At 46.2% G+C, this 13,511-nt stretch overlaps 1 protein-coding gene across 3 annotated transcripts in view; it reads left to right on the top strand.

Annotated features, from left to right (window-relative positions):
• Positions 1 to 13,511, top strand: part of Trpc7 (transient receptor potential cation channel subfamily C member 7) — a 117,761-nt gene that overhangs the window by 55,551 nt on the left and 48,699 nt on the right. For 2 of the 3 annotated variants that reach the window (XM_026783124.1, XM_005355274.3), the window contains one exon: positions 10,502 to 10,666. The exons of the other annotated variant lie outside the window; for it this stretch is intronic. In XM_026783124.1, coding sequence (XP_026638925.1) covers positions 10,502 to 10,666 — 165 coding nt within the window. The remainder of the gene's footprint in view (positions 1 to 10,501; positions 10,667 to 13,511) is intronic. 3 annotated transcript variants of the gene reach the window in all.

Here is a 13,511-nt window from a genome sequence, read left to right as displayed (position 1 = left end):
ACAATGGGGAGGGACAAGTAGAGGAGGAGTAAGGTTCCACTTGGACAGTGTTGAGGAAGATTGTGTACAGGACAGCTTTAGGAGGAGGTCAGCAGGGATGGCAAGGCATTTAAGGAGAAAGTGACAGGGTGCAATGTCGGTAAGTACCAGATTACCAACAGTCTCACAGATATGGGAACAGACAGGAAGTTGTTTCTCATCATGGAAAGTGGTCGCTGGTCTGGCCCCTTGTCCAGCTGCATAAGGCCCCGTTCTTAAGAGAGCTGCAACCTTGCCAGCCAAATATTCCTCCTTCCCTGTCTTGGAGTGGTGGAAAGGCTGGAGATGACCAAATTTCCCATCAGCCAGTGCACCTCCAAGACTCTGATCTTCCCTCTTGGATCTTAGAGCCTAGGGGCAGTGTTTGCTGTAGGCTTGATATCGTGTGACTAAAGGCCACCCAAGCCACGTCTGGAAAGAAACATAAAAACAATTCTGCATAGCTCCAGATGGCTCTGAAAATTCAATTAAACCCACAACTAGCCCAGGAACCTTCCCCATCATAATTATATTATTGATCATTAACATTTAAAGAGGCTGCAAACAGAATATTGGACACTGCAATAAATTATCATTGTCCACGGGGCAAGCTCAATGAATCCACTGCTCCTGGAGCCTTGAGACTGTCTGGTGCTGTCATTTAGAGGATGTTGCTCTATTCTTCAGTGCATGGGGTACAGCAGGGGTGGCAGTGGGGGCAAGGCTATACACATAAAAACTTCCTTTCTGGATATCTGGTCTACCCCTGTAAAAAACAAGGCTGCTGCAGCTTCTTCTAGCACCCGAGGCACTGACGCTCTGACTCGTGTTCAGCCTCCATCTTATCGTGGCATTTCTCAGAGAAGAGGAGAGAACATTAAAATTATCCAAAATGGAAGACTTGGGGAATAGGGTGACCATGATGTGTATGAACAAGGCAAACTAAACCAACATCTACCGAGTGTCAATCAGGGATTTCTGCCAGGTTTTTGGTTAAAGCCAGTGTTTCTCAACCTGTGGGTTGCGACTCTTTGAACAACCCTTTCATGGGGGCGGGGGTCACATATCAGAAATCCTGCATATCAGATATTTACATTACAATTCATAACAGTAGCAGAATTACAGTTATCAGGTAGCAACAAAAATAATTTTATGGTTGGGGGTCACCATGACATGAGGAACTGTATTAAAGGGTTGCAGCGATAGGAAGGTCGAGAACAACTGGTGAGCAGTAATGTTCTTCAGACACTCAAGTGTGAAAGGGGAGCATAGCACATAGAGCTATTAGACACACCTCTAAAATGCCTTAAAACATGAGCCTCGTGGGGAAAGAGGTTTGGGGGAGAGAAGGGGTGGCTAATTCACAGTCTGACAAGGGGAAGAGAAGTCAGCAATCCTTGCCTTGGGTGATCAGAAGCAGAGCCATGGGGCCCAAGCCTGGGAAAGAGCAGCTGTGAAGTAGTGGACACTGTCAGTGTGCCTGGGGCACCATTCTCAGTTGTGAAGTAGTGGACACTGTCAGTGTGCCTGGGACACAGTCCTCAGCAGCTGTGAAATGGTGGACACTGTCAGTGTGCCTGGGACACAGTCCTCAGCAGCTGTGGCGACAGACTGCCCTGTAGGAAAAACAAACATAAGGAAAGACAGACATTTCTGATTGATAGTAGCGATCTAGAGGCAAGAACAAAGGAGAAGGGTTGGCTGTCTTTGCCCTACAGAAAAGTCCACATGACAAGGAGCAGATTGGTCAGAAGAATGCAACCTCCACACCCAGAACCACAGAAAATCAGCTCCTGAAGAGTGGTGGGCAGAGGGCTGGCCGCACCTGGCTTCAGCACCAAATACTAACGGGAGAGCAGGCAGAGCTTGAGTGCAGAGCTGCTCGGGTTCGCAGAGGCTTGCCCAGGGTGTGCAGCAGCCTACCTGGGGCTCTTTGTAAGTAAAGCAGAGTTGATGGCCTGCACCCAGGACATATGAGAGCAGGTGGAGTAATCTGGAGATGAGAAACTGGGAATGTAGCTCAGTGGTGGAGAGCTTAGTAATGTGTGAAGGCCTGAGTTTGACCCCCAGCACCACAATGTGTGTGGGGGGGGGAGGTGTGTACATACAGAGGAGTCTGTAAGACTGCCATCCAATCTGAAGGGACTTAGTAACCATAACGACTGAGAAGTTAATGGACACCCCAAAGGTAGGGCCTTAAGCATCTTAGAAGACAGGCTCTGTATTCTGTGCTTAGAGGTGTGGGCCAAGTACCAAAAGGCATTTACCACACATCTGGTGTGCGCATGGACAACTCCCTACCAACAGAGACGTTTACCACACATCTGGTGTGCGCATGGACAACTCCCTACCAACACAACCCGGTTTATATTCGGCGCAGCCAAGACCTAGAGCATCAGGGTCACACCCATATCATTTCTAATTCTTAACCAATGTCTATTCAATTTTTCAACATTTACACCTCAAAATATAACAACATTGGCAACCGTCACATTTTGTAAGTTTGAGAAACCCAAAATTTAAATTTAAAAAATGATGGCACCAAATCCCAAGTATATGCCAAATCTATATAAAAATAAATGTCAGGAAAACTAAATATGGGCAAATATAATATGCAAAAGTCAGCATTGTTGTATAAATTCATAGGAGATGAAGTTAATTTTAAAGTATAATTTAAAAATAATTACATAAAATGAAATACAATTTTTTTCTTTTTACATTCAAAGCAGATCAAATGTATCATTCCCAAGTCATGAACACAGTGATCAGAAAAAGAAATCTGAAAAAAACCTAGAAATATTAAGATATAACCCTAAATGATTTCTCACAGACTCTTGCGTCCAGTGCAATGATCTAACATTTTATCTGCTAATACAAGGGCGTCTTGTGAAAACAGTGTACCCACCCACCCCACCTGAGCCCCATCTGCCTCAGCTGGAAGTTCTATGCTGGTTGCCCTTAGGGTTTGTATTTGGTGAAAGTATTTTCAGTCTGTCTTTGTCTTCTTTCATTTCCCTAAACACAGGTACAAATTCCATGCAGATTTCCTGTATTGTCCGCCATCAATAACTGTGAGCCTGTGCTCTTGTTGATAAAGAGTTTGAATTAAGAGTCAAAGATTACTCTTGTAAGAAATAAAATGTTGCTTTTAGTGATGATCAAATTTCTTTCTCTACTTACGAACTACCAAACAAAAGTTCTCTGTTAAGAAAAGACAGCTCTGGCTAATTAAAATTGCAGTGCATGGCAGAAGTGTTTTATAATTATGAAATAAAATATGTCAGCAAATATTAAGACTTGCCCATAAATCACAAAGTAGATCCATGTTTCTAAGCCAGTGAGAGTTCCCATGAGTAAGCCCTGGTTGTGACCGATTAAAGACCAAAGAGGTGTCTGGCTTGCTCACAATCCCTGGGACCAAGCCTGGCACCTGACAGGCCCACATGTCTCTATCCCATGGATCCTAGAAGGCACAGAGCAGAACAGCCACAGAGTGCCACAGGGGTACCCAACAACCTAACCAATTATCCAGTCTCAGCTAAGACTCAGGGAACTGGAACCACAGCTCTGCCAAGTAGGATGTAGCAGGTGGAGTTTGGCCAGGGGTCTGAGATCCAAACGAGGTCCCTCACCAAGGCAGTTTTCAGGGCTGAGTATGAGTTATTTTAAGCTGTAAATCTCAATGACCTTTCATGAGACTATAGGCAGAAGACAGATCAGACACTGGGGCATCATGAAATCAGTTCCTGATAGTCTTGTCCAAAAGTGGGTGGGAGAGCCCAGGGTTTTGTCTTTAGCATGATAACTTGCTCCTTCTAAGAGGACAGAATAGGAATAAACTGGTTTTGAGCCATCCCCTTGCATATTCCCGGTATCTATCTGTCTGCACTGGAAGTTGGCTGACCAATGAGTGGGTGCTGAGAGACAAGAGTTCTACATTATGCTCAGTGGCATGCAAACCTGGAGAAATCACCACCCCTCTGCCTTGACTTGTCTGATTTTTAAATATACCTTTTAAAAATACAGGAAAACAGTTCAAAATGTTACATTTGAAGTCACATCAGCCTGGGTTGAAAACCAGATCTTGTTATAAACAATCACTTGTGTAGCTGGCTACAAGCTAGTGACTTCTGTGTATCAGGCCCCTCTACTTAAAACAAGGGTATAGAATTCACACCTCAAGGAACTGATATGAGAGTTTTCTATGGCTTCAAAGTGTTTGAGAGTTCCCTTTGGTTTCTTAGAGGGAAGTCTGGTCCTCAGTGTGACAGTGTTGAGAGGAGATAGCCTAGTTCAACTGAATTAGGTCATAGGAGCATCACCCTCCGAAGGGCTCGGGTTGGTTGCAATCAGGAAGATCTAGCAAGAGTGAATCAGGACTAAAGAAAGACTGCTCCCCTCTGCCCTCTGGCTTTCTGTCATACTGTAAGGTCTCTCCAGCTCCATCTCTCAACTGATACCATCCTCCATGTTGTGATTTAGCCAGAAATTCCTTACAAGAGGCAGAACAGACGATAGGGTCATCCAATCTTAGACTGACAACCACTAATCTGTAAGCTAAATAAACTCCATATCTTTCTAAGATTCCAGCTTAAAGTATTTGGCTACGGTAACTAAAAATAAATTGACACAGAGTTAGACAACGTAATGACTAGTAAGCATAAGGCCTGACATGGAAAATATTCAATGAATACTATTCATCTCATCATTGTAGTTATGATTATAAAAATATGTGATTTATGTTAAAATATTGAATTGATTGTAGCATACTACTACATAGAGAAATTAAGCAGTTCTCATCCAATCTAAGTATTAATAGTCAAGCCCTATATTAGACTGACATTTCAATTTTCCCTTGTACAACCAGATAAAAGCCTGCCTTAGTTCCTGACACTTCTCCATATCTGCCTTTTAGTAAAGATGTGAAGGCAAGTAAGTGTTCACCAAACCCTGAGTAACAAAGGACTGTTATATTTAGAAAATGTTCTGGGATGATGAGTCACCAGTAAAATCATGGAGCAGATCCTAGCGGGACACAGGAGAGCATTGCAATCATTGATCAGCCAAGAGAAGCTTGCCCATCACTAAAGTGACATACTCACAGGGGAGTAGGTCTTTCAAGATTACAAAAGACAAATCACATGCAAACACAAGAGTAGCTATCCACACTGATAGTCATGAACTATGGTGCTGTCTTTTAGTTATTTTTCTATTGCTGCTAAGAGGCAACTTATACAAGGGTTTATTGAGGCTTACAATTTTAAAGGGTAAGAATTCATGGCCATCTTGGCAGGGAGTGGGGCGGGCGGGCAGGCATGATGCAGGAGCAGTGACTGAGATCACATTTCATCCACAATCCTGAAGCAGGGGAAGCTAGCTGCAATGGCCTAAGCTAGTAACACACCTCCTCCAAGGCCATACCTCCTAATCCTTCCTCAAAAGTTCTGCCAGCTGGGGACCAAGTATTCAAACATAAGTCTGTGGGAGGCCATCCTCATTCAAGCCACCACCATTGGCAAGTGAGTGGCAAGTGAGTGGAGACCCACAGGAGTTCAAGACATCTCTGGGACTGAGGAACTTGGCAGGACTTGAAGGTGAGCAGGGAAGTAGATCTCGAAGGCTGATTAGGACCTGAAAATCTGGAAGAGCAGGATGGAATTTGACAACAGACAGGAGGTGGTTACTTAGGCCATGCTTGAGAACGTGGGTGCAGAGCTTGCCTAGAGATAAGGGTTCAGAAAGGTAAGTACCACAGACAACCCTAGAGGGTTTTCTAGAGGCAGGTCCACTTCTCCTTTATGTCAGTTAAGGAAACAGCTCCAAGTGAGGTGGAAAGAACTGCTTAGCTGTGCAGAAACTCCTCCTTGTGACACTGAAAACACAGACATGATCATCTAAACCTTTGGGAGGACCATGGCTTGACAGTTTACCCTGATTGAAGACCATGTCTTATAAATCACTAAATCCCAGTGCTCTATTCACCTCCAAAGACCAGCCAAAGTTTCTTGCCACCTACATCACTTAACAGTCCACTCCCTGCTCTGAAACAAGTGAAATGCTGTTAGTTTTGTTCCCTGAACCTCCACCACTAAGACATAAGTTGGTTCATGAATGACAGTCTTCATCAGAAAAGCATTTCTTGGTGAGAGATGATAATGAGCCATAAGTACAGTCTTCACAGAAACCTGCCAATCTGTGACATTGTGTAAATAATTCTAGTTGACTTTAAAAAGAAAACAAACTGGGAGTTGAGAAGTAGGAGACAGTCTTTATGCCCTGCTATAGCTGGAAAATAAGGATAGAGCTAGCTCTTATAACTTAACCTGTTTCTCTTTATCTACATTTTGCCTTGAGGATTTTTACTTTTCTTTCCTTCTGTATATCTTACTTTCACTAATTCTCATGTCTGGCTGACCTGCAGCTGCCTGGCTTCTGGCCCCAAGCATGTATCTCTCTTTCTCCCTCATTCTCTTGTCTTCTCCCTTCTTCCTAGATTTCTTCTCCTATTTATTCTCTCTGCCTGCCAGCCCCACCTATCCTTTACTGCCTAGCGATTAGTCATTCAGCTCCTTATTGGACTAATCAGGTGCCTCTCTTCTGCCTAGCCACGGGCTATCAGCTCTTAATTAGACCAGTCAGATGTTTTAGGCAGACAAAGCAACACAGCTTCACAGAGTTACACAAATGCAACATAAAAGAAGGTAACACATCTTTGCACCAGTAAACAAATGTTCTACAGCATAAACACATGTAACACATCTTAAACTAATATTCCACATCACCACTGGCTTGTCTTGGTTTACTGCATTGTAAAGCAACACTCCTCCCATGACTGGCCCCACGTGAGAGAACACAGCGAAGATGGAAAGAGCAGAGACCAACCCGCTGGCAAATATCTGGCCAGACTCGGAGCCCAGGTAGCCCAGCCACAAGCCCTCCATTTTCCATCTACCACCAGGAAAGCCTCGGGACTTGTCTGGGCCTTTTATCTGGGCTGTGGGAGTCAATAGCTCAGAATACAGCTCCCTGAGTATTTAATAGGTAGTTGAGGGATTCTTGCAGATCCTCTTCAACTATTATTGTTAAACATTGGCCATTTCCTTAAAGGTGAATTGAAAGCAGGAGAAAGAGTGATGGGAAGGATTTTCCTTTGAGGTGTGAAAGAAAAGTAGCCACAGACTAATTAGAAGCAAAGGGCAGGCCAAGGTTTAGCAGACATGCCAGGAGTCCCTGCGAACACAAACGAGCCTCACAGCCTCAGCAGGCCAGCCCTACCTGAGGGGAGCGCGTTTGAATGAGGCTTTAGCAGAAAGTAGTTTTGAATGCAAACATTCCATTAACAATAACTGTGGTGCCAGCGGGCGGCTAGGATAATAGGCTTGGGATGGATCTGAGAACTAGAACCAAGCACATTTGGTCTTTCGTGCCCTTGGGGTCTTATTCTCAGGCAGGTGAATCCCCGTCCCTTGTCGGGAGAATTTGGTCTCTCCTGGTGGTCTGCCTTCTCTCCATGCAGCACCCACTCTCTGCAGAGCTTCATCCAATTACAGATCTGGCTGGGCCTCGCTTCTCCCACAAAGCCGCTTGGCCTCATGTAAACCCACCTTAAACACTCAACTCCAGCTCATGACAGACTTGGCATTCACCAGAAAAGTCAAGGCAATCATATCAGTTCTTCCCCGTGCTCCAGGCCAGAGTGATGGGGGCAGGAATGGCTCAGGCAACGCTCTAAGCACAGTGTGCCTTTTGCTCGTGCCGTCCTCTGTGAGTTAGATAACAAAGGAAGCAAGCCCAAACCTACACCCATCTCCTGAGTTCCATCCTATTCTAGTTGTGGGCTTTTCCACTGAACCTCCTCTGACCTTGCTTCTGAAGCTCTTCTTCCTGCTTTTGTTTTGTGGTTTTGTACCCTTGCACAGAGTTCCTTTGTGTTCCGATGGTCAACTTCTTTTCTTACTCTTAACCTCCTTGGAGCAGGGGTGATATTTTCCTGTGCTGTAGAATAACAGAAGGAAAATTCTGTGATACACACTGAATTATCTGTCACCAAGTTATCTTCTGAGGCCTGCCATGAATATAGAAAAGTGCCCACAGACAGGCGAGCATCAATTTGGCTTCAGCTATTAGCTGCTGTCAACTTCCCGGGAGCGGATTATAAAGTCTATCTAGAAATAAATAGCCAACTGGAAGCTAGGTTGCTTTATTGCGGGGAAATGAATGTGCCTTATGAGAATCAACCAAGGTTTGGTCAAGGGCAGACAGGCTCCCAAGAGCCACCTTCTCTTAGTTGAGGCCACTGTCTTGCTGTCAGGTGAGCAGGAGAACATGGGGGTAGATGGCTCACACTTATTCTCTCAGAACCCTGCTGCTCAGTCACAGAAGTCATGGAGTAGGATCTCCCCACAGAGGCTAATGTAGGCATGGCGAGAGCCTTCCAGGGCAGCCACAGTGTAGAGAGCGCCACAGGGGAGTCATGTGACCCTCCTCTACTCTCTCATGGGCATAAGCCCCACACTCTGTGAGGACTGCGTCTCCAGAACAGGACCATTTCAGCGCCCAGCAAAGGCAGAGTCCTGGAAATGACTGCCCCTGTGTTTACCCAGCATTCCGCTCTCGATCCATGTTAGGACTAGACCCGGAGAATTCGAGTAGCATCTACGTGATTTCCTGCCACTTGCTCCACTTCTCTGGGAGGCAAGGGGCCAGGGTATCAGAGCAGTGGTATCTCCCTCAGTCTCGGAGAACCTTGAAGGGGAGACCACAATGGCCGCTGCGAATCTGATAATGCAACAAGAAGCCTCGCTGCATTTAATACTCGGGTAGCAGTACCATGGGGTCAAACAGCCACGGACAGCATCCGCTGCATTTAATACTCAGGTAGCAGTACCATGGGGTCAAACAGCCATAGCCAGCATCCTTACAGATGGTCTTTTGAGGCTGTAAGTTCCCAAAGATGGAGATATATGCACAGCGCCATCTGCACTGAGAATTTCCAATAACTCCATTTACGTTGTTCTGAGAATGAAGAGGGAATGCCTTGCATTTCTCAGTCATTGTGCATGCTCCTTCCTCAACACCCAGTGAAGCCAATGGGAGGGAACGGGGTCCATCACGCTCGGGCTAAGCAGTGGGGAAGCTTGTCTGTCTTCTCTCTCATGGGACTCCTCAGCGGGGCCACCGGATGGGCCTGCCAACAACAAACAATGCCTTCTGTCTGCCATGGACAAAAACAAGTACACCAAATTTTCTCAAAGTTTTTAGCTTAAATACTGCTTACTATCAGTTTCCTCTGCCATGACCCAGGGTCAGCTCAACAGATGGCCAGGAAACAACAACTGTCCACAGGAAAAGATGGTTTTAGTGACAGCAACTCAGTCAATGTGCTAGATGGAGCAGAATAAGGAAGACTGTCTACAAAGACACGTCTTTGCACATCTAAGCATAGCTCAGGAGAGCCCCAGACAGGGACAAACACCACCATGGCCCTATTGGCATATCTTCACTCTTCCTGTCTTTCTCCTTTAACTGGCTTGTTTGGAGAACAAGTTTACACAGTAAGAGCACTGTCCATGTGACCCCAGTTATAAGGAACTGCCTGCTAGGTGTCTGTGTGACCCCAGTTATAAGGAAGTGCCTGCTAGGTGTCCATGTGACCCCAGTTATAAGGAACCACCCACTAAGTGCATCTTTGCCTGTCAGCAGAACCCCAAATACCCAAGGGACAAAACTTCAGGGGCCATAGTCCAATAGTTGTACCAAACTGGGGATAAAATGGCCACTAGAGGTTCATTTATAACTTAACCATTGAAACCAACAGTTCCAGAAGGAGGTGAGTGACGACCCCAAAGGAAGCCCCTACATGGAGGCACACTGTGTCAGTATCCCAGCACAGAAGCACACCACAGGCCACGCCCAGCACCGGATCAGTGGGGAAGCTCTGTAGAGTTCTCCCAAGGTTTCTGGAGATGCTGTGAACATTTTCCTCGGCTGCACAGGAAACATAATCCCTAACTTAATCCCCAAGACAGTGTGATAAACCCTGCTTTGCCTGTGAGAATAATGAGGTTAAGTAGCTTGTCCAGGGGCACCCAGCTAACCAATGGTAAAGTACAATTCAAAGCGAAAATTCTTGCTCCCAAAGCTATTAGTAATTTACACTGTGTAGCTTGGTCCTGAGCTCTGTGCCAAGATAGTCTCTCTGATCAAACGACCAGCTTGGACAAGCGACAAACATTCACCTCAAAGCTGCCCTTTCCTAAGTCTGAGACTTCTTCAGGCCCTGGTTGGTCAGTCGTTCTGAGGAGGCTCTGGCCTTGGCCTCAGCATCCCCAGGTCAGAAGCCCCTCCCATGCCCGTGCCCTCCCTCCGGTGCTTGCCATGGCTTCCCCGGCTCCAATGTTCCTCCTGGGTTGTGTACTGTTCAAGTGCTATGACGCCATTTTCCTGTTCGCATTTTGTTTTTGTTTTTGTTTTGTTTTTACAGTTCGTTGCTCACCCTAACTGTCAGCAGCAATTGCTTACCATGTGGTATGAAAATCTCTCAGGCTTACGTCAACAGTCTATCGCTGTGAAATTCCTGGCTGTCTTTGGAGTCTCCATAGGCCTCCCTTTTCTCGCCATAGCCTATTGGATTGCTCCGTGCAGCAAGGTACAAACTGCTTAAGGTGTGCATGTCGTTTGCAGTTATTTCTTCTCTTTTCTTAGCGCTTCCTTCAAGTCAGTGGAAGAATTCTTCCTGTGTTGTTCAAGTATTAAGTTGGAGCTGGAGCTGGGGGAAGCACTTGCCTAGAGCACATAGGCTCAGGGTTTGAGCCCCAGTACCAGAAAGAAAGATGAAAAGGAAAGAAGGAAGAGAGGGCAGGAGGGAGGAGGAAGAGGGAGAGAAGCCCTGATAGACCAAGGAAAAGTAGAAAATCCACAAAAAAGAGAAAAAAGATCTCAAAATCTGTCTTTAATTATCAGTTTTCAGAGGGAAAGTCAGGTGAGAGATGGGCTGTTATGACCTGCAGGGCATCGCTGAATGAATAAGCAGCAGGACAGAGCCAAAGTCCCCTTCTCTCTACATCTACAGCGTGCTGAGTGTGTGCTCCAGCTCACAGCACACCGTCATCACGGTGTAGGAACAGCCATTGCTCCCCGAGGACTTCCTCTGTTATATGTTTTTCTTGGGATAGTTCGTTTCACTCCCTGATTGCATTAGAACACGTGAGCTTCAGGAACCACTTCAGAAATGAGAGCGACCCAGAGGGCTGAGCACAGCTCATGCCAGGCCCTGGAGACTCGCTGCAGCGTCCGTCAGCCTCCATCAAGAGGTTCTGGTCCACATGGCCAATGAAATAGACTGCAAGAAGAAATGGGAGGAGCATCTAGAAAGTATGGGACTGAATTTGTGCCTAGGGAGGAATATCAGAAAGGCAGAGGTGAGAAGAGGAATGGCCCGATAGGTTCTCTGACGCCTGTGCTGCTGTGGGCTCCACCTTCCTCATGGCCCAGGCATTAGGACCGGAAAGCACCCACACCCCAGCTCCAGGAAGAGTTTGTGCCCCAAACACCAAATCATTAAGAAGCCTTGAAACATGCCCCATGGGGTTAAGATTATCTTCAAGGCTCTCAAACTACATTTATCTAGGGACGCATTTTGAAAGGCATTGAGCTCAGGTGACCCGTGCTCAGCGGAGAAGAACACAGCAGTCTACAGGGAGACTGCTCCACAGACACCTTGAGCAGCTAACGCAGTTAACACCGTGTTGCCACTGAGCTGACCCTCCTGTCAAGTCCACTAGTGGGACACTCGGGTCAGAATGGTGAGGCCAGGAATTCAGCCAGGAAGGGAACTCAGGGCCTCGGTGTAGGTAAGCAGTCCTTGAGGCGGAGCAAGCTTCTCCCACAGACAGAAAACTCCAAGACTGAACTGTGTGTCCTCAACACTGAGAGTCCTGTTTCTATGGCAGCCTCATGTCATGGACTTCTAAGTCAAAATTCTCCAGACAATATATATGTAGGCAGGGTCAGGATTTTATTTGGTTTTATTTTCTGTCCTTTTTTAAAATGTCGGAGAGTGGCTAGACCTGAACTGGAGGTGTCGTGGGCCACAGGCTTCAGGCACATGTCTTCATGCTGTGTCTTGAAGCTGCAACCAAGCAGTCTGTAATGGATTGAAACACCCCTGCCCAAACTACATGCACGCGCGCACACACACACACACACACACACACACACACACACAAACACACACACACACACGCATAGAACCTGTGTGGCCAGGAACATCTGCATTTACTCTCTTGGGTTTTCAAGCACACTCCTGAGAGTTCAGTCATTAAAATAACATGACTGAGGAACTGCTACTAGCTCCCCCACCCTAACAAAACTGACTGGGACAGCTTCCAGGAGCCCAGGGCTAGTGAACACCAGCAAACATCTGCACCTCTCTCTCCCAGGTGCCTTGTGAAAGATCTAATTCTTCGTAAACTTGTGGTAGGTCTGAGAGACTCACAAATAACATATACATGTCCAAGCCCACCCCTGAAAAGGTCTATTTGTGGGGAGAGCATTCTGGGCGTCCCAGGCCCAGGAAACCCGGAAAGCTAGCACAGCATGGACATGGAAGGTAGAGCCACAGTCATCTCCTGAAACAGCACGGAGAAATTACTGCCACAAGATCTAGCGCTTGACTGGGGCTTCCTTTTCTCTTCAGAAACTTGATTGACAGTTAGTGCTCCAAAATCTTTCACTAGTGACAAATATAAGCTGATCATGAAGCCGCTTGCCCCTTCAGCACATTTACGAGACTCCACGTCCAAGTACCACTGGGCGGGGGTACAGTGGACACATGACCAACAGGCCTGAGTCTGTGTGACTCTCGGTGGCATCACTCAGTAAAGGCAAGAGTCCCTCATTAAAGCGTTTGTCAAGCTTGCTTTGAGGCAGCTAAGGGACAGATAAAAGAGTCAAGGTATTTTTAGTCTTTCCTTCTACCACTTTAAAAAAAAAATCTTTTCAAGTTTGGCAGAGATGTTGCTGGGAATTTCAGAGAGGTCAGATCTTGCTTGTGACAAAACCAGCCAGTTCTAAGGGCTCCTGAGGCACAGAGAGCCATGCCCTCTCAGGAGGAGGCACTGGGAGGAGTCTCATAGGCTGACCTTCCAGTGAGGTCACCGCCTTCACAGCTATTTCTGTAGTCTCATGAAAACACAATGTCATTCCAGGGATTCCATGTTCCAATGACATTATCACGTGCCTAGATATTAGACTGCCATATTCATTTATAGATGGACTTGTAAAATGTCACTGCCAAACTTCACTAACTGGATCATGTCCATCAGCATGTAGTGACTGCTAAGAGGCTCTGTTCCCAACCTAAAGGTGCATTCTCTTCCTAGGGACAACTACCAACACTGAAGTTATCAGATTAGCCTTCTGAGATGAACTCATTAATTTCCTATTGAACTCCTAAACCTGTCTTTTCTACTATTACATTTTAAGTTTTGGGG

This window comes from Microtus ochrogaster, chromosome 16 (genome assembly GCF_000317375.1).
Source record: "Microtus ochrogaster isolate Prairie Vole_2 chromosome 16, MicOch1.0, whole genome shotgun sequence".
NCBI lineage: Eukaryota > Metazoa > Chordata > Mammalia > Rodentia > Cricetidae > Microtus > Microtus ochrogaster.
The sequence above is the reverse complement of the archived record's forward strand: the minus strand, read 5'-3'. Positions and strand labels throughout refer to the sequence as shown.